The sequence below is a fragment of the Paralichthys olivaceus genome, chromosome 10 (assembly GCF_024713975.1).
Source record: "Paralichthys olivaceus isolate ysfri-2021 chromosome 10, ASM2471397v2, whole genome shotgun sequence".
Taxonomy (NCBI): domain Eukaryota; kingdom Metazoa; phylum Chordata; class Actinopteri; order Pleuronectiformes; family Paralichthyidae; genus Paralichthys; species Paralichthys olivaceus.
The window spans coordinates 25,950,306-25,976,764 of record NC_091102.1 but is presented as its reverse complement, the minus strand read 5'-3'; the positions used below and the strand labels follow the sequence as shown (position 1 = coordinate 25,976,764).

Genomic DNA, 26,459 nt, shown 5'->3' with positions numbered 1-26,459 from the left:
AAACTCACTCAAAAGAATCAGTTTAACGTTAAGTCTCAGAAATCCTACAGAGGGACTCAGGTGATGCAGGATTTAGGGAGATGTTCGTGTTTCTAAAAAACACATGACTCTAGAAAAGAATTTAGGTAAATATCCATTCTGACTTACACTCCTTTACAGACGGTGGCGGTAATGCACCAATAATCTGTTTGTCAGCCGCCATTCAACATCAGAAGAAGAAGAAGAAAAAAAAAAAGAAGAAGAAGAAGAAGAAGAAGAAGAAGAAGAAGAAGAAATAGAAGAAGAATTGCTCTGTTTTAAAATTCAGAGAGAGAGATTTTATTTGTTAGGAGGCATTTGTGGACATTTAGTAGCTAGTAGGCCGTTTTCATTTCTTTGTTATCAGTGAATCCACAATGATGAACTATAGTGACTACGACTCTGACGGATATTCGTCTGATGAGGACGCAGACTACGTTCCTTCAGGTGAGGACTGGCGCTTTGTAAAACTCTGGTTAGTTGCCACAGGAAAATCACCCGAGGATTGTGCTGTCGGTCAGTGTTGAGCTGATAGACGATGACCTAAGATCGTCCCACGCACATATGAAACCAAAGTGACAAGTATCTCTTCATTAAATGCTCGTACGTTAAGAGGATGTGCTGAAATCTTGATGGAGATTGGATTTCAAAGTCTCTAATGTCGAGGGTTAAGACTTCAGACTCACTTAAATACAATAATCGAGTCTACCGGTAATTTCGGGTTTGAATTAAATTGCAATAATTCAATTTAAATGTGCCCTCATTGTTAGTGGCAGACCTTCTCTTAACTGAAGTGAACAAAGTAAAATATCAGGGTCTCATTTGGAACGATTTATTTGATGGTGTTGATAGAACTTCCTTAAACCTACTGTACTGTAGACTTCACACAGCGCACTTGGCAGTAATAGTCATCCAAAAGTGAAAAAGCTTCAGGTGGCTCATGATATGGACAAATACAAGTCGCATATGTCTGGCTATAAAAATACAACCCACCTTTCATAATCATTGTCATGCATAATGTTATTTTTACGTTAACTGACTCAAAAATGTGATTATATGGCCCTGAGTTTATGGGATGTTATCCACAGTTCACCTGCCACAAAACATGAGAAGTGCAAAGCCAGAAAATCCATATTAAAGTGACTGGAACGATCCAGATTAATAGTCTGAATAACAAAATAAATGTGATTGTCTGTTTGTATGTGAAGAGCAACCTAAATGAAAGAGTTTTGGACACCATTGCAGCTTAAGGAGTTAAAACATTGGATGATCTTAAAGCTTTAGTGCTAATATAAGAGTTTGAGAACTGTCCGTCTGAGAGAGTTCCTACTTACCTGGACTTGCAAAAAGCTGTATAGCGCTGCGAAACTTGCAGATGAATATGTTCTTACACATAATACTGTTTTTGACTTTGAGAGGTCTGTTGTATTGCCTCGATTCAATGATAATCATTCAGAGGAAAGCACAGGTTCTTCTGTTTTTGCTCCATTTCTGATGGATGGTTTTGTGTCTTTAACCAAGGTTAGTGACAAAGTGCCATTAAATGGGAGTCCACCCGAAAATGAAAATTCAGTCATTATCTTCTCACCCCTATGCTGATGGAGGGGTGAGTGAAGTGTTCTTAAAACACTTAAGAAGTTTCAGGGTTACACAGCAGTGTATAAAACAATACAACATGCCTCCATACTGCTCGTGTGGTGTCATCTAAAGCCTAGTTTATGCTTCTGCGTTGCGTCGACGCCGTACCTACGCCGTAGCTACGCCGTCGACGCGGACCCCTACGCCGTAGCCTGACGCGCGCCTCCAAAAAATCCTAACTACGCGTCGCGTCGACGCGGACCGCAAGCGCTGTGATTGGTCCGCTCAAAACGTAAGTTCCGGCAGTTCCGCAAACATCTTTTCTGTCGCCTGCACTTCAACATTTGCAATATAAGCATTTGTTCTTCAATATTGATGAGCTCCAACTCCAAATACAGCTGCTCCACCTCGGTCGCCATTGTTTACTGTTGTTTACTTTAGGGAAGAATTCGGTATAACCACACAAAGTGTGCGCAGGCCCTAACATTCATATTTGACTTGAAAGAGCGTCATTTGCACCATGTTTTACACCATGGCAGCGGATCTGAATCGTCCCTTCTGGACCTGCAGTCTTACCGCTTGGAAATTACAGTACAGTATAATTTGAATTTAGATCAAGTTTAGTGGAGTCACTTATTTTAGGTAATTCAACAGAATCCAGGAATTTCTCAATAGCTTCATCAGATGAATTCAAGCTAGAAGTGTATAACTTTGTATATATCTCTCTAAAGTAGTCATTTATATCACAAGGATTAGTTAAAGTTTCAGGAATGGAAGACATAAGTTTAAGAATGCCTGGCCAACAATTTACCTGGCTTATCATTCAGTTCAAATTGCTTAAATATTTGCTTATAAACCTGAGCACTAATTCATGGGCTGAGAGGAATAGTATGCCTTCTCTGCGTTTACGCCTTACCCTTTATGAAGAATAAAGGTGATAGGGATCTAGGTAACAATTATAGTCACTCCCTATAATTAAGGTAGTAGAATTCAGATCAGGTAATAACAACCAATGACTCTGTGATCCGCTGAGCACAAGGTGATGTAGATGGTAGGAAGTTACCCAGCGTAGTTTGCTTTGGCTCAACGTGTTTCGGCGGCTGCCTCTATCGCGGAGTGGTGTCTTGATAGATGAGTTCATAAATTGGTGGTGTTCCCACTGTATCTCACGGCAGCGAAACAAAGCTTGCCAACGGCATTTTCTTTCTCCAACTCCGTTTTTACTCCCTGTTTTAAATTGGAAGCTGAAGTGCTTCCAAACATCGGCTTTGAATTGCGGCGGCGTTATTATTTTGTCAGCAATGTTTGCCTCTATCTGCCACTGCTGAAAATGCCACGACAACACACAGCTCTTCTGCGCCATCTATCGAACTGGAGGCGTGGAAGTTGTATTTCATTTTAGCTGACGGGACGATATTTGTTTGAACAGACTTTTGAAGTAGGATGATCAACACTGCTGTTTTATTTTTGTTATATATAGACTGATGAGAGGAGTCTTCCAGGCCTTAATTTTATTTTTAATACGGTAATGTATGGATATGCAGTTGTTGTTGTTTTAATTTTTATGGTTATAAGACCCTGGCACAGTCTTGGACATAACTTGGGTTGCACAGTAATTACATGAATGTCATGGTTTCATTTATCTTCTATTTGGGCTAATGGGTGGGAATTCTCCAGGCCCTATTTCATATGCAGCAGGTTATTTTTGAAGTGATTTTTATTTAGAATCCTGATCCATATTATTGGTTCATGTGCTGCTGCTAGTTGTTTTGTGACAGGATGTGCTTTTTGAATTTCCTTTACATATCAGGGGTACGGCGGGAGCCTGAGTAGTAGGCTCTAGAGTTTATCCACACAACCACTAAATGTGCGGATTTGTTTCTGAAGGGTTCGGTGTGCACCTGTTCCTGTAGGTGCTAAGGGGGGTGGGATGGGTGTGGGGTTATGGGGAGGGTGTACCAGACTTTTCTTTATTGCATTTAACTTGCCAGACGTCTGTTTTATGGCCCATCTGCTGTCATGTTGGGCTTCCTGTAGGGCTCAGATATTCAGCTTTTTCCCCTTATTATGACTGATATCAATATTCTCAGAGGATCAGATGGTAGCATGGTTAACTTCGTGAGCTGGAATGTCAAGTCACTTAATCATCCTTTAAAGCGAAAAAAAAGTATTCACACATCTGAAGCAGCTTAATATAAATACTGCATTTCTTCAGGAGACACATCTACGGACAGTGGACCATTCTCGATTGAGAGGGGAGTGGTCAGGGCGGATATTTCACTTTAATTACCATTCGAAAGCTAGGGGGACAGCTATATTAATTGATAGAAATACACCGTTTACAAGCATAGAGGCTGATCCCGCTGGGTGCTATATTATTGTTGTAGGACAAATTTATACATTTCCAGTCATCTTGGCAAATGTTTAAGCACCAAATTGGGACGATTCAATGTTCTTCACCAATTTCTTCTCCCGCTTACCAAATATGACATCGCATTACCTTATCCTTGGCGGTGACATGAACTGTACGCTCTCCCCTATGTTAGATCGTAGTTCACCCAGATCATCGTCCCTGTCTAGGTCGGCACGCTCTATCCAGCTTTTCCTTGACTCATATGGAGTAGTGGATGTGTGGCGTTTTCGTAACCCTGCTTCCAGGAGTTACTCATTTTTCTCCTCGGTTCATAACACGTACTCCTGTATAGACTTTTTTTTTTGGACAAAAGATTACTTCCCCTCATAATCACATGTAAATATGGACCCATAGTTATCTCAGATCACTGCCCTTTGACTATGACTGTGAGCATCCCAGATACACAATCCATTTATCGCCCTTGGAGACTCAACCCTCTGCCTCTGTCATATGACGCTTTTAATAGTTTTATTGCATCTGAAATTTCATTGTTTTAAATATTAATCAAACACCTGGAATGTCTTATCTAACTATTTGGGAGTCATTGAAGGCATATTTACCAGGTCAGGTTATCTCGTTTTGTGCTAATCAGAGAAAAGTGAACACTGCTCGACTTAAAGAATTGGCGGAAGAGATTCTTGAGCTAGATAGGTTACATAGCCATCTTCCTTCTGCAGACTCTATGAAAAAGCGTATGTCACTGCAGACAGAGTTTGATCTTTTATCAACAAGACAGGCTGAGTAGCCTATCTCCAAATCACGACATGGGTCTTATGAGCACGGGGAAAGGGCTGGACGGATTCTCGCTCACCAGTTGAGACAGAGAACTGCTAATCAGACCATCCCTGAAATAAATGATGAGCAGGGCTCAAAATGTACAGCTAGTCTTAAAATTAACTCCTGTTTTCAAACTTTTTATATGTCATTATAAGGTTCCGACTCATCTGTAGACCGCTCTGTATTGGAAGACTTTTTTAAGACCCTGCACGTTCCGTCCTTAGATCCAGGGGAGGCCGCAGGGCTGGAGGAGGACCTCTCGGTCGGGGAGATAGCATCAGCGATTGGCTTAATGCAAAGTGGCAAATCCCCAGGACCGGATGGTTATGCAACAGATTTTTATAAAAAGTTTTTAAGACAGCTCTCCCCTTTGTTAGTGTTGGTTTTCAAGGAGTCACTCTCATTGAAAGCCCTACCATCTACTATGCGTGAAGCAGTTATCTCCTTACTCCTTAAGAAGGACAAGAACCCCCTTGAGTGCAGCTCGTACCGTCCAATTTCTTTACTAAATACAGATGTTAAAATCCTTGCTAAAATTTTGGCGCGTCGCTTGGAGGGGGTTCTCCCATCCATCATTTCATCAGACCAAACAGGTTTTATTAGAAATCGTTACTCCTTTTTTAATATCAAACGTCTTTTCAATATCCTCTATAGCCCTTCTCCACCTGGTACCCCAGAATTAGTGCTCTCACTCGACGCTGAAAAGGCATTTGACCGGGTGGAGTGGGGCTATCTTTTCAGCGCGCTGGAGAGATTTGGATTTGGTCCCAGATTCATATCATGGGTTAAACCTTTATATACATCTCTGAGGACGGCTGTACGTACTAATAATAATCTGTCCACCTATTTTGAGCTCCAGCGTGGTACAAGGCAGGGATGTCCTTTGTCACCACTGCTATTTGCTGTTGCGATGGAACCACTTACCTTGGCGCTAAGACAGAATGCTGATATCAGGGGGATCCAGCGTGCAGGGATAGAGCATAAAGTTTCACTTTATGCAGATGATATGCTATTGTTCATTTCACAGCCCCTTCTGAGTCTCCCTAAATTAATGGTCCTACTTGAAGATTTTGGCAAAATATCGGGCTACAAGGTCAATACTCAGAAGAGTGAATTGATGCCTGTTGGTGAGGGGATAGACCAGGTACTCCCAGACTCATTTCCTTTTAAAATTAGTCCAAAGAAATTCAAGTATCTTGGGGTGTGGGTTACGCACAGTCATAAAGATTTATATTTAGCTAACTATCAGCCTCTGTAATCTAATCTGAAGCATGACATTGAACGGTGGGACCCCCTGCCTCTCTTCCTGGGGGGCAGAATCAATACTATAAAGATGAGTGTGCTGCCTAAATTTTTATATGTTTTCCAGTGTCTCCTGGTGTTTCTTACAAAATCCTTTTTTTTTTAAAAACTAAATAATCAGATATCAGCCTTTATTTGGAACAATAAGCTTCCATGGATCAAAAGATGTATACTACAGAGACCTCGTGCGAAGGGAGGGATGGCACTCCCAAACTTCATGTACTACTACTGGGCGGCTAACATAAGATCGCTGCTGTACTGGATGAGGGATAGTGCTACAGCCCCCGGATGGACAATTATGGAGGGGGCATCCATTGGGTCCACCTCCCTGGCAGCCCTACTGTGCGCTAAATTACCATTCACACAACCTCTGTCTAGCTTTACCTCTAATCCTGTTGTACACTCAATCAAAATTTGGAATCAGTTTAGAAGATATTTCTCTCTTACGGACCTGTCACTTACTGGGCCAATTGCAAATAATCACCTGTTTATCCCATCATTGATGGATAAGACATTCGATATTTGGTCTAGAAAGGGGGCTGTCTTATTGTCTGATCTTTATATTGATGGTGTTTTTGTCTCTTTCAAGCAGCTAATACAGAAATATGATATCCCCAGGTCAAATTTTTATAAATATTTGCAGCTTATGAACTTTGTAGCCTCAAATTCAGATATTTTCCCATTGTGCCCCTCAAATTCTTTGTTGGACTCAATATTTAAATGTAAACTGGCCAGAAAGCAGACAATAAGTGTTATCTTTGATTTACTTAGCATGCATAATTTGACACCTTTAAATCTCCTTAAGAGTAAATGGGAAACAGACTTAGGCAAATCAATTTCAGATGATAATTGGCACAAAGTAATCCAAAGAATTTTCTCCTCCTCCATATGTCTCAGACATGCAGTTGTCCAATTTAAAATTGTTCACCGTCTGCATTGGTCTAAAGCGAAACTCTCTAAGATTAATTCCGATATAGATCCCACATGTGATCGATGCAGACAGGCTCCAGCTACTCTGTTGCACATGTTTTGGACATGCCCGAAGCTGTACACATTTTGGCAATCTATATTTGAGACTTTTTCTAAGATACTAGGAATTGTAGTGAGACCTCCTCTCCTCTTGTTGCACTGTTTGGGGTGACCCCGGAGGATTCCCCTTATATTTGGTGTGAAATCAGCATGATGACCTTCTGCACTCTCCTAGCCAGGAGATTAATATTGTTTAAATGGAAAGATCCTATTGCACAGATATATAGTCACTGGATCAGAGAAGTCATGTGCCATCTTAAATTAGAAAAGATTAGATATACTGTCAGGGGAGCGACTAAGAAATTTTACATAATTTGGCAACCTTTTTTGACCTTTGTTGAAGATATGGATGCTGACAGCATTGCTATGTAACTATTGCCTGTAATTGTATTTCTCTTGCTCTTTTTCTTTTATGGTGGTCTGGCTGTGTAATGTGTAATATGTATGTTCTTTGTCTGGTACTGGGTGGGGGTGTTGGAGGGGGATGTTGTATTTGTTCCTTTAGTGTTATTATGTCTGTTTGTATGTTATTTTTTGTCTGTTAAGCCCCTCTGGGGTACTATCTACTATTTGAAAATTCTAATAAAAAAACCTTGATCAAAAAAAAAAAAAATCTATATTAGGAGCTGACAAATCCATTATATCGGGAGACAAAGTATTGCAATATATTGCCGCATTGATTTTTTTCACACCCCTAGAAAATAGCGACCTCCCCTCCAGAAAGATGTGCACCCTAGCACTGTCACAATACAAGGGTGCTCTACCAACTCCCTGTCCTGGTTGCGGCGTATTGTTGCAATAATTGTCTGTGGTCGTTCTACCTCTGATGTTGGTTGAGGTTCCTCCTTTCCACAAAGAAGCAGATACCGGTCCAGCTGCTGGATCCATCTACAGCCCTGTCAAGCTCTCCTTGTATCTCCTCTGTCCTCTTGAGTCTGTGCTGGGAGACACTGCAAACCTTCTTGCAACTGTACATATAGATGTGCCATCCTGGAGGAGCTGGACTACCTTTGTGAATAGTAGAAAGGACACTAGCAGAACATAAACTAAAAAAGAATCAGTCAGGAAGGATAAGGAGAGAACAATTATTTGTGGCCACCACATGCAAAACCATTCCCTTTTGAGGGGCTGTCTTGCTTTTGCCTCTTTGCACCTTTTGTCACTTTTATTTGCAGCAAAGCAAGTGAAATTGATTCACAATTACTTTGATTGATATCCCTAAAGTTTAACAGACTTGGTCCTATACTGTAAAAATTATATACACAATATGATAATTTTATATATATATACAACAATTATACAGTATATGCGTGTTCCTTTACTTTTTTTGAGCAGTATGCATATACACACACACACACACACACACACACACACACACACACACCATCTTATTGATCTTCAATATCTCTGACTCGTCATTCGTCTTTCTCCTTAGATAATAATCTCAGCGAGGATGACATTAATGAGTGTTTAAAGGAAGACCCTCTGAACGCAGATGATGATGTACCACATCCTGATGATGTCAGCAAAACAAAAAGGAAGACGAAGGCCATCAGCATGAGGTGAATGTGATTTCATTAACTCTTCCTTAATGTGTTTAATAATTGATTAGCGTAAAGTAAGATAAATCTTTGGCTTTTCTTATTAAAAGGAGCTGGTACCAATTAAAACGACTTACATTCAGTGATATACTTGAAATAAACAATTTACAGAAAAAGGAAGAAAGGAGTACTAAAATTTGAGAATGAAGGAAGGGATGGCGGTGGAGCACAAGTGGCCAATCCAGCCCAGGAAGAGATGATCAAACCCAGAGGGGTAGAGGATGATGATGAAGAGAGACTGAAGAAAAAATCAGATGACCTCTGGGTGAGCTTCCTGTCTGATGTTGGATCCAGGCCCAAACAATCCACAGATAATGCTGAGTCAAGTACCACACAGAAGGTAAAGATACCTGATGTATATTCTAAACCCAAATGTATGACTAAAGCTGCTTCCAGACATGCACTGAACTCCAGAGATCCTCCACATTTTCTCAGGAGGAAGTGAATGCAAATGTCCAAGTGAGAGCCCTCCTACTATAAAGTAGGGCTGTCAAAATTGCTCCAAAATGACATTAGAATATTCGCTCTAAAAAAACACATATATTCGAACCATTCGAATATATGCGCATGCGCAATGCGCATTATGTCACAGTCGGACAAACTAATACAACGAGACATAACTACTTGTATACTTGTATATTTTTTTCTCAGTTTTAACATAAAACATACCTACACATTACAAAATAAGTAAAACTTAGACCGCAAAACTTAGACCGTAAAAAAAGACCGCCCCCCCCCCCCCCCCCCCTCTCTCTCTATGCGCGATGCGCATTCTGATTTAAATAAACAGTTTGTTAATAACGGTCAGTAATAACCATAGACTGTAAAGGTAATAACTGGTCTCTGTGGCTGATGTGAGCTTAAGGTAGTGGGAGTGTATGCTGCGAGTTTAGGGGGCACGTCAGCCAGAGCTGTGTGTGTGTATGTGAGTGTGTATATGAGTGATTGAGTGAGTGAGACTGCTGCCTGCTGAGCAGAGGGTCGCAGGAAGAAGGATCTGAAGTGCCCGTGTTTCGGCTACAAAACTCTGCCGAACCGATCCAAAACAAGCCCAAATTTCTATCCACCCGCCTGGAAACCCTGGTCGCGTCTCAATTTCAGCAGTGAGTCACGCTGTGCAAGTGCAACTCCTGCGGCCTGACCTGTCATGCAGTGTGCCCACTCGCAAAGCAGCCACTGATGTGTTTTTTTCCAAAGTCGAATATTAATTTTCACAATCGAATATTCGTTTTTAAAAATATTCGAATATGTATTCGAATTTAGAATATTCGTTGACAGCCCTACTATAAAGTATGCAGAAAATCTGCAGAGGGTCTATGTGAGATCATAGCAAGGGACCCCACTATGTTGATGACATTTCCAACACGGATGCAAAAATGAAAAAAAAGAATAATATAGTCGCAATCAGCAATGAACAAGTTCGAGTCTTTATTTGGTCTATGGGAGGAAGCAGCTCGATCAGCCATATTTCAAGTAAAAAGAGGCAATAACCAGGCTTCAGGCTTTGAGCAAAGTCACTTCAGTCCGTTTACTTAAGTGAGAACAGTCACTCATGTCATCGTTTCAGTGCAAGTAGCATTGTGATAAGTGAGCAATCAGAATTACACCATTCGTCCAGCCTGCATCAGATCTTTTTTTTTGATTTTGCCCCCAGACCACTGGTACAAAATTTGGTAAAATGCTGTCCAGCGGATACTGCATTGCACATTTTTGGTACTTGGCTGAGAGAAGGTGGAAAAAGGACAAACTCTGAGTGTCATATGAAAACTTACAGCACCCTCTACATCTGATATAAGAGAGCTGTAAACGCTGCAAAAACTGAGTTTATTTATAACTTCATTCTTCAAGGGTTTATTGTCATATGCACAACAATTACATTTAGCAGTCGCTGGCAATGGAATGCTTGAGTCCCAGGCTCCCCTCTAGCTATGCTCAGAAAATTACACAAGGAATAAAATAAAATCTAAATCAAATAGAATATATAAAATAACAATAAACCTAAAGTATTAAAATTAAATATAATAAACATACAAATATTATAAGCTGCAGAGAAGATGGCAGGTAGGAGGAGTTTAAAAGTCTTATGGCCTGAGGATGGAACTGTCTCTGAGCCTGGTGGTGTGGGTCCGGATGCTGCAGCACCATTGGCCAGATGGCAGCAGGCAGAACAGTTTATGGTTTGGGTGATTGGGGTCTTTAATGATCCGGTTGCTCTTCTTCCTACACCGCTGAGTGTAGAGGTCCTCCATGTATGGCAGCTCCGTCCTGGTAATGCACTGAGAAGACTTCACCGCCCTCTGTAGAGCCTTGCGGTTCAGGGTGGTGCAGCTACCATACCAGGCGTTGATGCAGCGAGTCAGGATACTCTCAATGTTGCACCTGTAAAAGTTACCGAGAATCCTGGGATCTATGTTGAGCCTCCGCATCCTGCGGAGGAAGAAGAGCTGTTGTCTGGCTGTCTTTGTGATGGAGTCTGTGTGGTGAGTCCAGATCAGGTCATCACTGAGAACCCTGAGGAACCTGAAGCTGTTGACTCGCTCCTTCATAGTCCCGTTGATTGAGAGGGGGGCGTGTTCTACTCCTTTTCTGTTCCTGTAGTCCATGATCAGCGCCTTTGTTTTGCTGACATTGAGATGGAGGTTGTTGTCCTGGCACCAAGATATCAGGGTTCTGACCTCCTCTCTGTAGGCCATCTTATCGTCACTGAATGCTCTACCTCCTGTTCTACTCTTACAGACTCTTGGAACCACAAGAGAGCCTGTGTTTTGGGAACGAAGTGATCTATTTGGATAATAAGTTTTTATGAGCTCTTTGATATACAGTACGAAGGGGCTTGATTGCTAAGCTTTATATGTGAGGAGCAGGATCTTGAATTCTATTCTGAATTGTACAGGGAGCCAATGTAAAGAAGCTAGGACAGAAGTAATACATAATCTCTTTTTCTAGTTCCTGTCAGCACTCGTGCTGCAGCATTTTGGACTAACTGGAGGCTTTTCACAGACTTCCTGGGGCATCCTGATAATAAAGAGTTACAGTAATCTAGTCTAGAGGTAACAAATGCATGGACTAGTTTCTCAGCATCCTTCTAAGACAGGATGTTTCTAATTTTCAGAATATTGCGCAGGTGGAAGAAAGCTGTCCTAGAGACTTGTTTTATGTGTTTGTTAAATGACATGTCCTGGTCAAACATAACTCCAAGGTTTCTCACAGTGGAGCTGGAGGCCAAACTGACACCATCCAAGGTAACTATCTGTTCAGACAGTGATTCTCTGAGATGTTTAGGGCCAATTACAACGACCTCAGTTTTGTCTGAATTTAGAAGTAAGACGTTTTGGGTCATCCAGGCCGATAATCAATAAATCAATTAATCGCACGATAAATTAAAATGAACTCGATCATTTTGCCGGCCTCGATATATCGCCATGTGCATGCGTGTTTGTTTTCCTCGTCTCTCGCCTCCAAGCAGGCTGGATGACTGCAGAGGGTTCACTCTGTGCTCGGTCTCAGCACTTGGGGGCGTTGGTTGCGGAATGAACGGAGTGAACCCTCTTGTCAGTCATCCAGCCTCTTTGTCTCTGTGGGGGGAGGCGGGGCCGCTAGCATTAGCCACACATGCTACACGCACAGAGTGCAGCGAGTGAGCGTCGTGCGGAGCAACGCGAGGAGAAAAGATGATTGCAGAGTCAAATGCCACAGCCCCGGTGTGGGAAGGTTTCGGCTCCAAGCCGAATGAGCAAGGTGAGCCCATCAACACGGACGAGCCAGTTCAAAAGTGGTGGCAGCGAAAAAAGGCAACACAACAAAGTTGCATGCCCACCTAAAGCATCACCACCCGACCCAGTTGAACCAGCTGGGGAAACAAAGTGCAGCTCGAGATGCAGAGCCTTCGTCCCGACAGTCAACACTCACTGAGGCGTTCGGTCGACAAAGTAAATATAAACGGACCAGCGCAAAATGGTGTGCGCTCATTGAAAGTGAAGTTCGCTACATCGCTAAAGGTAAAAAACACTGAGAAATAAAAGTTTATTGTCTTTGAAAGGGTGTGCATTGTTATTATATATTATTATGTTGACAATAATATCGTTTATCGGCAATAAGTGGTGTGACAATATATCGTCCAGCAAAATTTGTTATCGTCCCAGGCCTAATTAGTGACATTCAATAGTGCTGTTTCTGTGCTGAGATGGATTCTAAATCCTGATTGGAAGTTTTCCAACAACTTGGGAGGAGGTGGTGGATTTTATCCCTGATGATTATAATTTTATTCGTAAAGAAGTTCATGAAATCATTGCTTCTTAGGCTTAGAGGGATAGATGGGACAGTAGAGGTGTGACTTTCTGTCAGCCTGGCTACAGTGCTAAAGAGGAACCTGGGGTTGTAGAATAAGAGGTTCTGGCATTTCTAAGTGCTTTCTTGTAATTTATCAGGCTATCCTTCCAGGCTAGGTGAAAGTCATATTGACTGGTGGAACTTCCTTTCTAGCTTCTAGCTTTTAAAAAACGTGTTTGAGAATTATACCATGGAGCTGATCTCCTCTGATTTATCTTTTTCTTTTTTAGAGGGGCGACAGCATCAAGGGTTGTTTTTAATGAGGCTGCTGTACTATTAACAAAGTTGTCAACTAGTTTGGCAGTAAAGTTTTGCTTTCATGTATTGTACTGAAACATGCCTGAGAGGTTAATCCAGAAGGAAGCAGTTCTTTAAATTTTTTCACAGTTTTATCAGATAAACACCGACTATAATAGAACCTCTGTCCAGAATCTGTGTAATTAATAATTCTAAATTCAAATGTAATGAAAAAGTGGTCAGACAGAAGAGGGTTCTGTATTATTAAATGTTCAATGTCTATGCCATATGTCAGAACAAGATCAAGAGTGTGATTTAAACAGTGAGTTTATTCACATGTTGAATGAAACCAATCGAGTCTATTGTTGAGTTGAATACTGAACTAAGGCTGTCGTTGGCAACATATACATGAATGTTGAAATCACCTACTATAATGATTTTATCAGTCCTAAGAACTAGTTCTGATAGAAATTCAGAGTAAGGGGCAGGTGGGAGATATATGATAACTAGATGAATTGGTTTATGTGATTTCAGGCTTGGATGGATGAGGCTGATTATAAGATTTTCAAAGGAGTTATAAATTGGAGTGAACCCTGCGAGCTACTTCAGGCAGCCAACTCGAGCTGCGCTGCTCCACTCAATTGACATACCTCATTCTCTCAGAGAGAGAAATTTCCCATCAACCCCTTTGTTCGCACTGCTGCTGCTGCTGCTGCAGTAGTATCGCTACCAGTTACCTCAGCCCCTCTTCCACCCCAGCATCCACCTGTAAGCCTGTAAGGGGGGGGGGGTTACAAGTATTTGCTAATCACTCCCAATATATCTGTGTAATAATATCAGGGGGGTGATTGAATCGGAGCCTAGACGCCAGTCGCTTCATTTAAACCTACATATTCTCCACATCTTGCTGCCAGGTTTCTGTTAATCATAATAGATCGATTTGATGATCGGTAATCAGAACATTAATAAGTAAAGATTTTGGATTGAGTGACCTGCTATTTAATAAACTACATTTTATACTACTGTTTTTTGGTACTGATATATATACTTTTATTAGGTATTTCCCCTCTCCTGTTTACTTTTAATTTAATTAATTTAGGTGGTTGAGGGGCAGACACAGTTTCTATGGGATATTTGAGGTATATTGTGAGGGTGACTGTTCAAATAGAAGCGGAGAGAAGCGTGTAAGACTGTCTAATAACCACTGTAAACTCCCTCTGGGAATAATAAGGTTGGCATCTCATCATGAGGACCCCAAGGTCCTAAGAACAGCCCGAAGAAATAATCTCCACATCTGAGCACCACAGATTGTTCGCCATTAAACTTGGTCTCCAATAACTGTCATCGGCCTCAGTTTAAAAGATATACAAATTTTAACACTTACAAACCCCCGGAATTCTACTCGTAATCTACCTACATCAGTCCTCTGTGTCTCTTTTTTTTTTTATTCTTTGTTGAAAAATGTATCTTTTTAGATCTTCCCTCACTACACCCACTGACCCTATCCCTCCTATGTGCCCAGCTGTCCTTGATCAGTTTGAGCCCATATCAGTTAAGGACATCTTTGACGCTGTTGGACCATGTATTCTCTCATTGACAAATACCTGTCTTCTCTCCGGTTGTGTCCCAGCTGCCTTTAAACATGCTGATGTGCAGTTCTTCCAAAAAAGACCTGAAATACTGACTTCTATACTGAATTCTGACCACAATACACATTGCCACTGTTATGGTTCATCCCAGTTGCCTTCAAGTCCAAAGAAGTTGATGGTGCTTCGGGACAAGGTTAACATAAGGCTTCCTTTTGGTACACTACTTTTTTTTTTTACTGACATTTGTGGTATTGTAGTGCTCGCCAAAGTAATCCTGAGCCCATGAAGTTATATCGCTTGTGGAAAAATTATGGTTCTTGATGCAGTGTCATCTGAGGGATCTAAGAGTCATCTTAGGCTTGCACCCTTGCCCTTTACGCACTGAAATTCCCCCAGATTCCTTGAATCTTTTAATAATGTTATGCACTGTAGAGGATGAAATATCCAAATCCCGTCCTATATTTCTTTGATGAACACTGTTTTTAAACAATTAACTAATTTTCTCACACATTTGTTGGCAAACTGGCGAGCCTCGGCCCATCTTTGCTCCTAAAGGACTAGGTGCTTCATGGATGCTGCTTTTGTACCAAATCATTATTACAATCATCTGTTAACAGCACCTATTTCAAATCACTTAATTTTTCTTTCACCTAATTTTTCATTACTAGCCGTAAATTGCCCCCTTCCCAACTTTTTTTGGAATGTCTGGCAGGTCTGAATGGCAGGAATGGATGTATATTTACAAAAAAAATTAAGTTGACCAGACAAAACATAAAGTATCTTATGTTCATACTGTCTGCAATGAAATACAAGTCAAATTAAATTTAGAAATCTCTTTTTTATTCACATTTTTCATACTGTCCCAACTTTTCCTGAGTTGGGTTTGTAATTGTTGATTTAGAAGACCTGATGACTGCTTTTGACACTTGTTGATCACTCAATCCTGTTGTCACAGCATTTTCTAGGAATTAAAGGTGTAGCACCAAGGTGGTTTCAGTCCTACCTAACAGATATGACCTGGGTGATTATTCCTCCAGAACAGCCCCACTTACAAGGTTCCGTTCAAGCCTCATCCTATTCTCCATATATATGCGCCTCTGGCATCAATGTTTGAGAAATATGATGTCTCTCACCACTGCTTTTTGGATGATGTACAAATATACTTGCCCTTAAATATTAAAATTAAGAGTTCACTGCAGCCACTTTTTGACTGCTAAAATGACATTAAATCATGGCTGAACTACAACTTCCTCAAACTAAATGAAAACAAAACTGAGGTTATTGTGTTTGGACACCCTGAACTGCTGGATGGAGGCACCCTTGGCACTCGCCCCTAATATTCACTCCTCTGTGAAGAGTCTGTGTTTATTTTGACGGTGTTTTTTAATTTGACATGAAGTTCCTCTGTTTTTTGATTTTTTTTCTATCAATCGGTATTTTGATGCATTTTGTGTTGCTGTTTTTCTTGTTGTACCTTTTACTTTGTAGAGCACTTTAGTCAGCCAAGTTGTTTTATATGTGCTATTTAAATAAAATTGGCATTGACTTGTGGAAAATAAGATCCAAACATACAGCTCAACAATTGTAATTTGATGTACAGTGTTCCCAGTGTCAATTGGATTATTGTTCTGTTTTTATCCTCAGGCAGACTACTCAGCATTGAAGACGTCTCTTTTGACTACAGAAACAACAGCATCAGAACCTGCCAAAGTCACCATCACTAAAGTTTTTGACTTTGCTGGAGAAGAAGTTAGGTATGCCTCTGAATCATCTTCACATATTGAGACAGTTTGATTTCCTGTAAACAGAGAGTATTATGACCAGGGAGAGCTCCATGGCACAGAGCTTGAGCACCCAAGCCAGTATGCCATTTGGCCCTAGTGCCAGGTTTGCACCTGTTGTGTAAAGGGGGATGTGCAGGCTTATGGAAGGCTTGTTTGGTGTTTATGTTTTTGAACTCCTGCAAAAAGTTTGTCCTTGTTTTTGAGTTTGGCTTTAGTTCATTCTTTATTTTTCTACAAATTATTTTAGGGGAGGCCCAGTCCTGGAGTTGAAATGCCTCCTGTTTCTCTTTTAGGCTGCGCTTGATGTGGGAGGCAATCTAGGGTTTGGAGTTTGGTTATTTCCCTTAACTTCTGGTTTGTATGGTGGTGGTAATGCAGAACTTGATGTAGTCAGTGATGACAAAACTCTTTCCTCCATATCACCTTGAAAAATGTGCCAGTCTGTGCCTGCCAGTGAGCCCTAAAGATGTGTAATGTGTCCTCTGACCATTGGGTGGCACAGTAGATCTGTGGCATGGTGCGTTTGAGTTCTGGGTTGTAGTGTTAAAGCTGGGAAAATAACATTGTGGTCAGCAAACCTGAGTGGAGGATATGCTGAAGGCATCAGTAATGTTTCCGTAACACACACTCAGAATGTTAGCTTTCTTTGTGGGAAAGTCCACATATTGGTGGAAAGACAGCAGAACACCCCAAAGTCTGCAGCTATAAAAGTCACCAACCATGTACACCAGGGCTTCAACGTATTTGGCCAGCATAGAGGTAACTACCTTGGCTACTATTTCCTAACTTGGTGTTAGCGTCCGTCGGGATGTAAACGCAGCTCATGACCACAGCAGGGAATTCCTTCAGGAGGTAGAAGAGGCATGAGGAAAGTGTCAGCATCTCCACATCAGGTGTACAGACTATGCAGTGAACTTGGATGTGATTACAGCACATGCTGTTGAAGTAGATGCAGGTTTCTGAAGGCCATATCCACCTGACACTTGGAATAGGTAAGCAATAAGTACATTTTATTCCAGAGGGAACGTACATTTGCCAGTATAATGGAAGGCAGGTTGGTCTGAATGGACGCTTCATCAGTCTGGTTGGTACTCATTTGTCTCTGACGAAGACAGATCGGTGATGTGGGAATACTTGCTGCTTTTGTGTTGCAGAGGACAGAAGATCGTAGTTTGAGAAGATAGTCATGGCTGTAAGTGAGTGGTCTGTAGCTGTGACCCTATGGTTGCAGCAGCACTGAGTTGTTATTGATGATATGCAGGACCATAAATGTGATTCATATTATTTTGCATAGGTCTAGCATTGTGGATGCTAAAAGTCGATGAGGGGGACACCAGAAAAACTACATAAAACAAAATTTAAGCAAGACAAGGAAACTGCAGAACATGCACTGAACCTGGCTACTGATCCCTGGATCTTCTTAGGAGCCAAACCCAAGGCCTAAGCTAGCCCTTCCCCATACTGAGTACACCGAAGGTCGGTCTATAATGCACAGGGGTAAGCATAGTAGTAGGCAGATTTGCAGCTCCAAAGATTCTCTGAAAATTTACCTGGAAGTAAAGACAGGTCTCAATTCCCAGATATTTTGACTATATTTCCCTTAAAATTGATCTCGTGCCTAACAATTCAATAACAGTAATCAATGTTGTCAGCCCTCCTTATACACATTTAAAGCTTTTAATAAATTTGGTGAATTATTTGCACTACTAATTAATCATGAGGTTGTTATTCTTGGTCATCTTAATTTAGACTGTCTTACCTCGGCACCAACCAATCTTAAACTATTCAAAAATCTACATTTTACAAAGCTTATTTCACATCCCACTTACCCCAACCTCAATTTGAATTTACTTGATTTTGTCAAACAGGCCAGAGAAATATTCTGCCAGTGGTGTTTTTGACTGTGGTATTTTGGGCAAAACCCAAAACAGAGAACAAATTCACATATAGTGGTCAGGGGAAATGTGAAACTTTTAATGACCATGGGCCTTATTTATAAAACGTAGTATTCATACTAAATGTGTGCATGTGCACACAAAAGCCGAAAATGGCGTACACAAAAAAATATCAGATTTATAAAACTGTGCACATTCATCTGGACACAATGTTACCTTTATAAATCACAGTCCACCTGGAAACGTCCATACGTTGTACGTTCAACTGTGATATCACCAATCTATAAAATTTTATAGAATTATTATTTTTTAAATGATTAAAAGAGGCTCTACATAGAAAGGTATTATTGGTAATATTGAAGTGTTAATCATACCACCTGTCGGCTATTGTGGTGACTATTCGTGTTTGTACTGGGATGGTTCGGTTCTGTCGGGTTGGTCTGTGTTATAGTGGACTCAGTTCAGCACAAAGATATATAGAATCTATAAGTCATTATCATGAGACAAAACATGTGTTCGCTGAACAGTCGTTTCTTCCTCATCCTTCCATTCATGTGCATCCATCACGCAGCATTTCGCACGAGTGTCACAGCAGTATTTATATATTGAGAGCAATCGGACCGATTACTTCACACATCAGTGGGATCCTAACCTCCACTCTGGGATATTATTTGTTAATAGAAGTTTGAAAGTGAATAGTTTCTTTATTTTTTGTGAATGATCTCCTGTGCGCCTGATGGCATAGTCACATTCACTGTAGCAATTTTACACGCACTTGTACTTGATGATATATATGCACAGTGTTAGAAGATATTATCAAAAACTATTACTCGGCTCTGCAACTCTGCTGTCTTATGGTATCTGAATGTAATTTGCTGTAAGTTCTTTTATATGATTTTCGATTGAAGGTTCTTATGGAATAGATGTCACACGAGCACAAATAATGCTGTTGTTTGTTTTCCCATCTCCAAAATGTTGGTACGCATGGGTCTGAGTTAGCATGGAAGTGTGCACATTCTACGGTCTATATTTTCATAAATCACTCCAGTAATCATGAAATGCCTGGAAAAACAAATTCTCCGCACTGTCCTGCCAGATGTCAGGCCACAGCTGGACCCCCATTAGTCCAACTACAGGTCCAAAGGAGAGACAGAGGACACTGTGGCATGCCTCCTCCACTCCCTCCTCCAACATCTGGAGTCTCTAGGCAGTTTCGCCACCAACAACTGCACCAGCCCCTCACCAGGCACCACAATACTGTGACACTGCCATTCCTGAACGTTTGCATGAGAATTGGCGTATGCAACCTTTAGGCCCCGTTTTGTGTGAGGCCCCAGGCCTTTTTGCATGACCTTTACTACAGGTCATGCAAATTGCTGAAACCCCTGATCGTGTATTTAAGCTATTTTGATACTGTTTTTAACTCAGTCTTAGACAAGCAGACACCTTTTAAAAAGACAAGACAATGTTTTAGCTCAACTCCCTGGCTCACTGCTGAGCTGTCACTGTTGAGGAACAAGGGCACTGTTGCTGTCAGAAAAGCAGAATCATGACTATTACTAAGTCTTTTAATAATTATGGGTGCCTCCCAAAGTCTTGGGATTCTAACAGTGTTTTTATTGCACAGATAGGACTTACTTTGTCTCTCTCTGAGCTGGGAGATAAAAGTATCCATAGCAATGACATACATACGCAGAGGAGAGGGCTCCTCTTCATATTTACTGATTTAGTCCAGTGGTTAAATCACTTGCCCAGTGATGCAATGTCAAGGGTTCAAGACATTGGGAGGACAGGAGCTTTTGTTTCACTTTTTATAATCTGTAAAGAGCCTATATTTTCAAAATATCCCCCCCCCCCCCCCCACACACACACACACACACACACACACACACACACACATACACACACACACATTTTTCCACATACCGTTTTTCATTGTTTTCTGCTGAACTGCTATCACCACCATATAGTAGTTGTTTCAAACTGCTCCATATACATACTGTAAAGTGTCTGATAATCCAACTTTTGTGTGTGTCTCCCTCTGTCAGAGTGAATAAAGAGGTGTCAGCAAACTCCAGAGAAGCTAAGAGTTATCTAAAGAGCCAAAACGCTGAACAGGAGGAGAATGGAGATGAAGACACAAACTCATCACCCGGTCAACAACCTCTTCCTGGCACCAGGTATACACGCACAAACACACATATATATCTCATTGGCATAATGAGTAACCTTATCCTATCAAAATGTCCTCACTCGGTACGTCTATTGCTCAAAATGGTCCTCACAAGGATATAAGTGCAAGTACACACATAATTAACTCCCACCAACATTTACAAATGAGTTTTAGAGCGATGTTTTTGTCAGCTTGACACTATCGTTCTGGTGACAGATGTTACCACAGCATCCCAGAGATCACCTGTTGAGCCAGTGCGTCAGTCCAGCAGAGGGTGTGAATAATGTATGTGTGTTATGAAATTTGTGTGTGTGTTGTGTGTGTGTGTGACAGACCTGGGTCTTGGTTTTCTTGTTTTTTTTAATATATTATATAACTCTTTGTTGAACCAAATGTATTAAAGTTGATGGCATCATATCTGAATAGTGAGGACATCAGGTGCTACTCTTTCTCGCAGGAAGTAGGAAAAGAGGGGAAGAAAAACTTTCCACCATAGTCCCTCCCACCAAATCAATAGACACAAATGTCCAGCAAGCCAAGAGCTCAGCAGGTCTTTGGGCACCACACCAGACATCATCACCACAATCTAAGCTGTGACTGTCAGAAGGTCGGCGTAGCAATCCCAGTCTTCCCTCTGCATGCCATAGTGTCCTTGTTGAACCAAATGTATTAAAGTTGATGGCATCATGTCTGAATAGTGAGGACATCAAGTGCTACTCTTTCTCGCAGGGAGTAGGAAAAGAGGGGAAGGAAAAACTTTCCACCATAGTCCCTCCTACCAAATCAATAGACACAAATGTCCAGCAAGCCAACAGCTCAGCAGGTCTTTGGGCACCACACCAGACATCATCACCACAATCTAAGCTGTGACTGTCAGAAGGTCGGCGGTGCAATCCCAGTCTTCCCTCTGCATGCCATAGTGTCCTTGAGCAAGATACTGAACCCCAGCTTTGCCATTCTAATAGAAAACAGGTGCTTCAATAAATTTACTGTATGAATGTGTGTGTAAATGGGTGAATGGCAAACACACTCTACTAATGTAAGCGCTTTGAGTGGTCATCATACTAGAAAAGCACCTATATATATATATATATATATTAATTAATTAATACAGACCATTTATCATTCACTCATTCACTCACACCATGCCTCTATACACTTTGCTTTTTCTATCAGACAGCATCTACACACTGCAAGTACAGTCTATTGCTTTGAGTAGAAAAGCTCTAAATAAATGCAAACTGTTTACCATTTACTTGTTGTCGACTCTCTTCAAGCATGACAGCTCTGGTGCTAATGTGAAATTACACTTGTTTTGCACAGCATCATTTTCTATTTTTTATTTTCACTGTGATTAAAATTTGAACATTTGAACTTGGTACTGTACTGTGTAATATGTTCATATTTTTGATGGGAAGACTATCATTGATTAAAAAACAATATCCTTCATTATAGAGTTCAATGTGTAGTGTGTGTGTGTTGTGCTTGCAGTGCTAAGCGGCCAGCAGGCATGTCGAGCATTCTGGGTCGTATTGGGGGAAAGAAACAAAAGATGAGCACACTTGAAAAGTCAAAGATGGACTGGGACGCGTTTAAATCGGAGGAGGGCATCACAGAGGAGCTGGCTATCCACAACAGAGGCAAAGAAGGGTAAGACACTATGCGTACGTGTGTGTGTACATGTGAGAGGTCCCACACAGTCTACAACCTGCCAGTGGTGGGAATTGGCACAAGGGGCGCCAGTTTAACACTCTGGTCCAGCTTCCCCGTGAGCTGACAGGTGTGGCACGTTCTAATGTAAGCAGCCACATCACACTTCAGCTGGAAAAAATACAGCAAAAGGCGGTCATATGTCTTCCGCACCCGCCTAATGATGAGACAATATCAAAACCACCTGATGGAACTTAGTAGGGACCACCACTTGAACAATAGGGTCACCCAGAAAATTCTCACTGCAGGGCACCCACTGCCTAACCATGGGCTTTCCCTGAAGGAAACATCCCTGACCAGCACTCACTCACTGGGCAAACAGCATCATAGAAACCAGAAAGCGACTGATCAAGATGCTGCTGCTCCACCAACGCGGTGAATCAACATCAGGCCAAACTCTGCTGCCAGCTAAATCATTACCCAGGATGAATGCCACCACCTCAGCAGTCTTTCCCCACACCACCTTTGTGTCAACCACAGTTTATGTACAGGTACAGGCAACTCACACATCCCCATCCTTCTCATCAGTATAGTTCCCCCTGTATCAGTCTCTGATGGAAAGAGCAACACAGATTCCAATGCGAAACAGTGTTTCGACCCTGAATCACGCATCATTTTAATCGGCACCTTCTCCTTACTGCTGCACCATGACACAAACCCATCAGAGATGAAAGGTTTAAAATCCTCATTGTTAGTTTTCACATCATCACTATTAGCCTCCTCACATTGTGAGACGCTAGAGCAAAACAGGAGCAGGATACATTTTCCCATAAAACCTAAATGTTTAGGCCTAAGGACAGGATATTCATCCCTCCAATGCCCCTGACCACAGCAATAATGGCAGGTCCGCATAGAGTCAGATGTAAAACTTGTGTGCCTCTATCCAACTCTGATGCCGACTTTGGCCCCCTTTTATAGAGCAACAGACTGTCTCCTGTCATCCTGGGAGCATGCATTACCAAAAATAACCATTCTGTGTCAAAATATAATTGTCAGCTAAAGCTGCTGCCTCAACAACATCAACAACTATATGCTTGTTTAAATATCTACTGAACATTCTTGAATAGAGCTCTTAACAATTTAAATGAGACAACAAATCTCAAGAAAATTCAACATTAGTTTGTTTATCACTGCGTAACTCATAGGCTTTTATTACAGACTTAGACTCAAATTCTCATAAATCACACAATCTGCTGTGCACAGTGCAGAATAAGCAGCCGGTTAATGCGCTTTGAAGCAACAAAGTTTGCTCTGAATCTGACCAACCCCTCATGTCAGCCACACGTTCAAACAGAGAATAAAATGTGTCAGGATCTCTCTCAAAGGGACAAGACACAAACTACTGCCAAAATCAGACCTACTATGTTCAGATTGTCCTGGAGAAAACACCCCTTCACCAAAAGAAAAGTCTTTGGAAATCACACTGTCTCTCATTAAATTTCAAGTTCTTAGCCCCCTGCCTCAACTTTTCCCTCTCTGTTTGATATTCTTGCCTCATCTTTTCTAGAGTAAACTGCTTAACTTTCTCACCCTCCATTTGCAGCAGCAACAGCTCTTTACACTTCTATAAAGTAAGCCCACTCCCAACTGCAACGACTAGTCTCCTCAGCCAAAAGACTCCAAAATGTCCTACTTCTTTTAAACAGCTGATCTGTGGTACACAATATTTATGCACCCCGTTAAGGAGCAGCCACAAAATCTGAAATTGAGGCAATACTAACCACTGGAGTACACAAAAAACCCAGTGAGATAAAATAGACACAACAAAGCGTAGACAAATGAGGCTACAAGTGATCCAACAGAACACAGTGTAACCCCCCAAATGTGCACCAGAGGCTGAACATGCCCCCCAGGAGTTCCCCACTAACTGCATGACACAAACTAACTAAACTCAATCCTAGTCTTCATTCAGCTTGGGGCAGGTTGTTACGTAGGGTAAAACAACGGGGTTGGAGGGCTACACTTACCTTGTAGTCAGATCACAAAACACTCAAATTAATGAATTTGAGTGTTTCTGTCCCTGTTCCCCCTCACAGACAAATGTCCTTTAGACTGTGTTTGATGTTTTGGATAGAAAGTTATTGGCAGCAGTTCTCTTTGTTTCTGTTGTTGCTGCAAAGCATTTGAGTTGGTTGTGTCTCCACGTAAACCTACCTTTGGAGAGACTTATTTTGCAAACCCTGAGTTTTTATTTTAGGGTAGCCGGAGTTGAGCATAGTGGGCAGGATGTATATTCATTTAGCCACTGCTGTAGGTGAGGGAAGGACGTCATAGGTTGCTCTAAGTAGGAAGCTTATCCTACTTGCTTCCATTCCACTCTCTGAAAGAATTGCCTTGTTCTACAGGGGTCTATTCTGACCTAGGCCCATACCTCCTAGAGAATGTATTATGTCAATCAGTATCCTCAGTAAAGCCTAGTTTATGCTTCTGCGTCACGTCTACGCGTACCTACGCCGTCAGTCGTTGAGCATTCGAAGTTCTGCGTCAAGGGAACGCGTTGCTCTGCAATTCACCGCCATGCCGCTAGGGGGTGTAGCGGTGTGTTTGTGTGGTTATAGCCGAATCCTCGCTTTTTCTTCCGTAAAGTAAACAACAGTAAACAATGGCGACCGAGGTGGAGCAGCTGTATTAGTTGTTGGAGCTCATCAATATTGAAGAACAAATGCTTAAGTGTGTGTGTGTGTGTGTGTGTGTGTGTGTGAATTGTCAGTGTGTGTTTGTAGTTGTAATGATTGAAGTCGGTCTAATGTTCTCCTCCTTTATCTGTGTGTGTTTAGGTTTGTGGAGCGGAAGAACTTCTTGGAGCGAGTCGACCATCGCCAATTTGAATTAGAAAAAGCAGTGCGGCTGAGCAACATGAAACAATGACAGAGTTGCTGTTTCCTCAGTAAAGCGGCCTCAGACTGGTGCTGCGGCTTGGTTCTATTTCAGGACATAGATCTTAATAGGCTTATTTTGTGTAATGGTCGAGTGTTGAGTTTTCTGTCCTTCAATTCAATTTTCAAATCCTGAGAACATTTTTGAATAGTGAGGTCATTCTTGTCTGTTCATGGGGCTGATTTAAGACCAAGACTAGAATCATTTGCTATTATTACAACTTTTGTTTTAATTTTGTACATTGCTTTTGTTTGATATTGTAACACTGTACTCACCAGTTTAATTGCAGAGATTTTTTATTCTGAAAGTCAGGCACAAGAAACATAAGCAGTCAGACAATGTAATAGACAGACTCAACTTACAGATTTCAACAAAAAAGATCAACATAGTAATATAGAGGATATACACTTAAATTGGGATCTGGTAAAAGTAAGGTAGAGCAACTGGCTCTGGAAGTATTTTTTTTTCCTCTGTAGTTTCCTTAGAGAGTAAAATTGTACTGCCCATAAAAAGCATTTGGGTCAGAATCAAAATAAACCTGTAAATGCGAAGGCCTTTGGTCAAATCTGGTGTGGATGTGTTTACGTGTGTCCTCATACACCAGAAACCAAAAAACCGGGGACCCACACAACATAGCTACAGTACATTGTGCGAGTGAGACAATAGAGAGAGAAAGAGAACTTCAAGGTGTCTCTGTCAAATCTCGCTCCACCTCCTCCAGACTTGTACCATGGATTTTTTATGATCACCTGGTCAAACTCATCAAAATGAGCTTTTAATGACAGTCCAACAACCTGAGGGAAAAGTAACAGTGTGGACGTTTTTTCCTATCTTTATTCAAGAGTGTGGTATTTCAGTTTGAGCGCATGTTCATATTGTGTATTACCTTTCATCAAAACACTGCCCTTGCACTCAAATAGCCCGTCTGCAATTAAATTTGATCTGCTTCTGCTCAAACTGTGTGTCTGAGTCGGTGGGGGCACAACAGGAGAAGGCTAAGTTGAGGAAAAAAATAAATGGTGACATGTAGTCATTTAGACCTGTCATTTGTTTTATCCTCCTGTATAGCCTGTATAATAAAGGACAAATTTGGGGCACAGTAATACCTAAATATATGTAACTTCTTCTGCTAGGGCTCTTTTAATAT

At 41.3% G+C, this 26,459-nt stretch overlaps 1 protein-coding gene across 1 annotated transcript; it reads left to right on the top strand.

Moving 5' to 3' along the window:
• The first annotated feature begins 195 nt into the window (after positions 1–195).
• On the top strand, positions 196–25,877 carry cfdp1 (craniofacial development protein 1). The gene is made up of 7 exons (XM_020104675.2): positions 196–465; positions 8,553–8,679; positions 8,830–9,058; positions 16,518–16,627; positions 20,601–20,732; positions 22,217–22,375; positions 25,213–25,877. The coding sequence occupies exons 1-7, from the start codon at positions 396–398 to the stop codon at positions 25,301–25,303; spliced, it is 918 nt and encodes a 305-aa protein (XP_019960234.1). The 5' UTR covers positions 196–395; the 3' UTR covers positions 25,304–25,877.
• Positions 25,878–26,459: the final 582 nt, after the last annotated feature.

Excerpts from the sequence above, each read along its gene's own strand:
- cfdp1 (XM_020104675.2), top strand. The coding sequence starts at position 396 with ATGATGAACTATAGTGACTACGACTCTGACGGATATTCGTCTGATGAG. Across the intron at positions 9,059-16,517 it reads AGTCAAGTACCACACAGAAG|GCAGACTACTCAGCATTGAA; the intron begins GTAAAGATACCT and ends TTTTATCCTCAG. Across the intron at positions 16,628-20,600 it reads TTTGCTGGAGAAGAAGTTAG|AGTGAATAAAGAGGTGTCAG; the intron begins GTATGCCTCTGA and ends TCCCTCTGTCAG.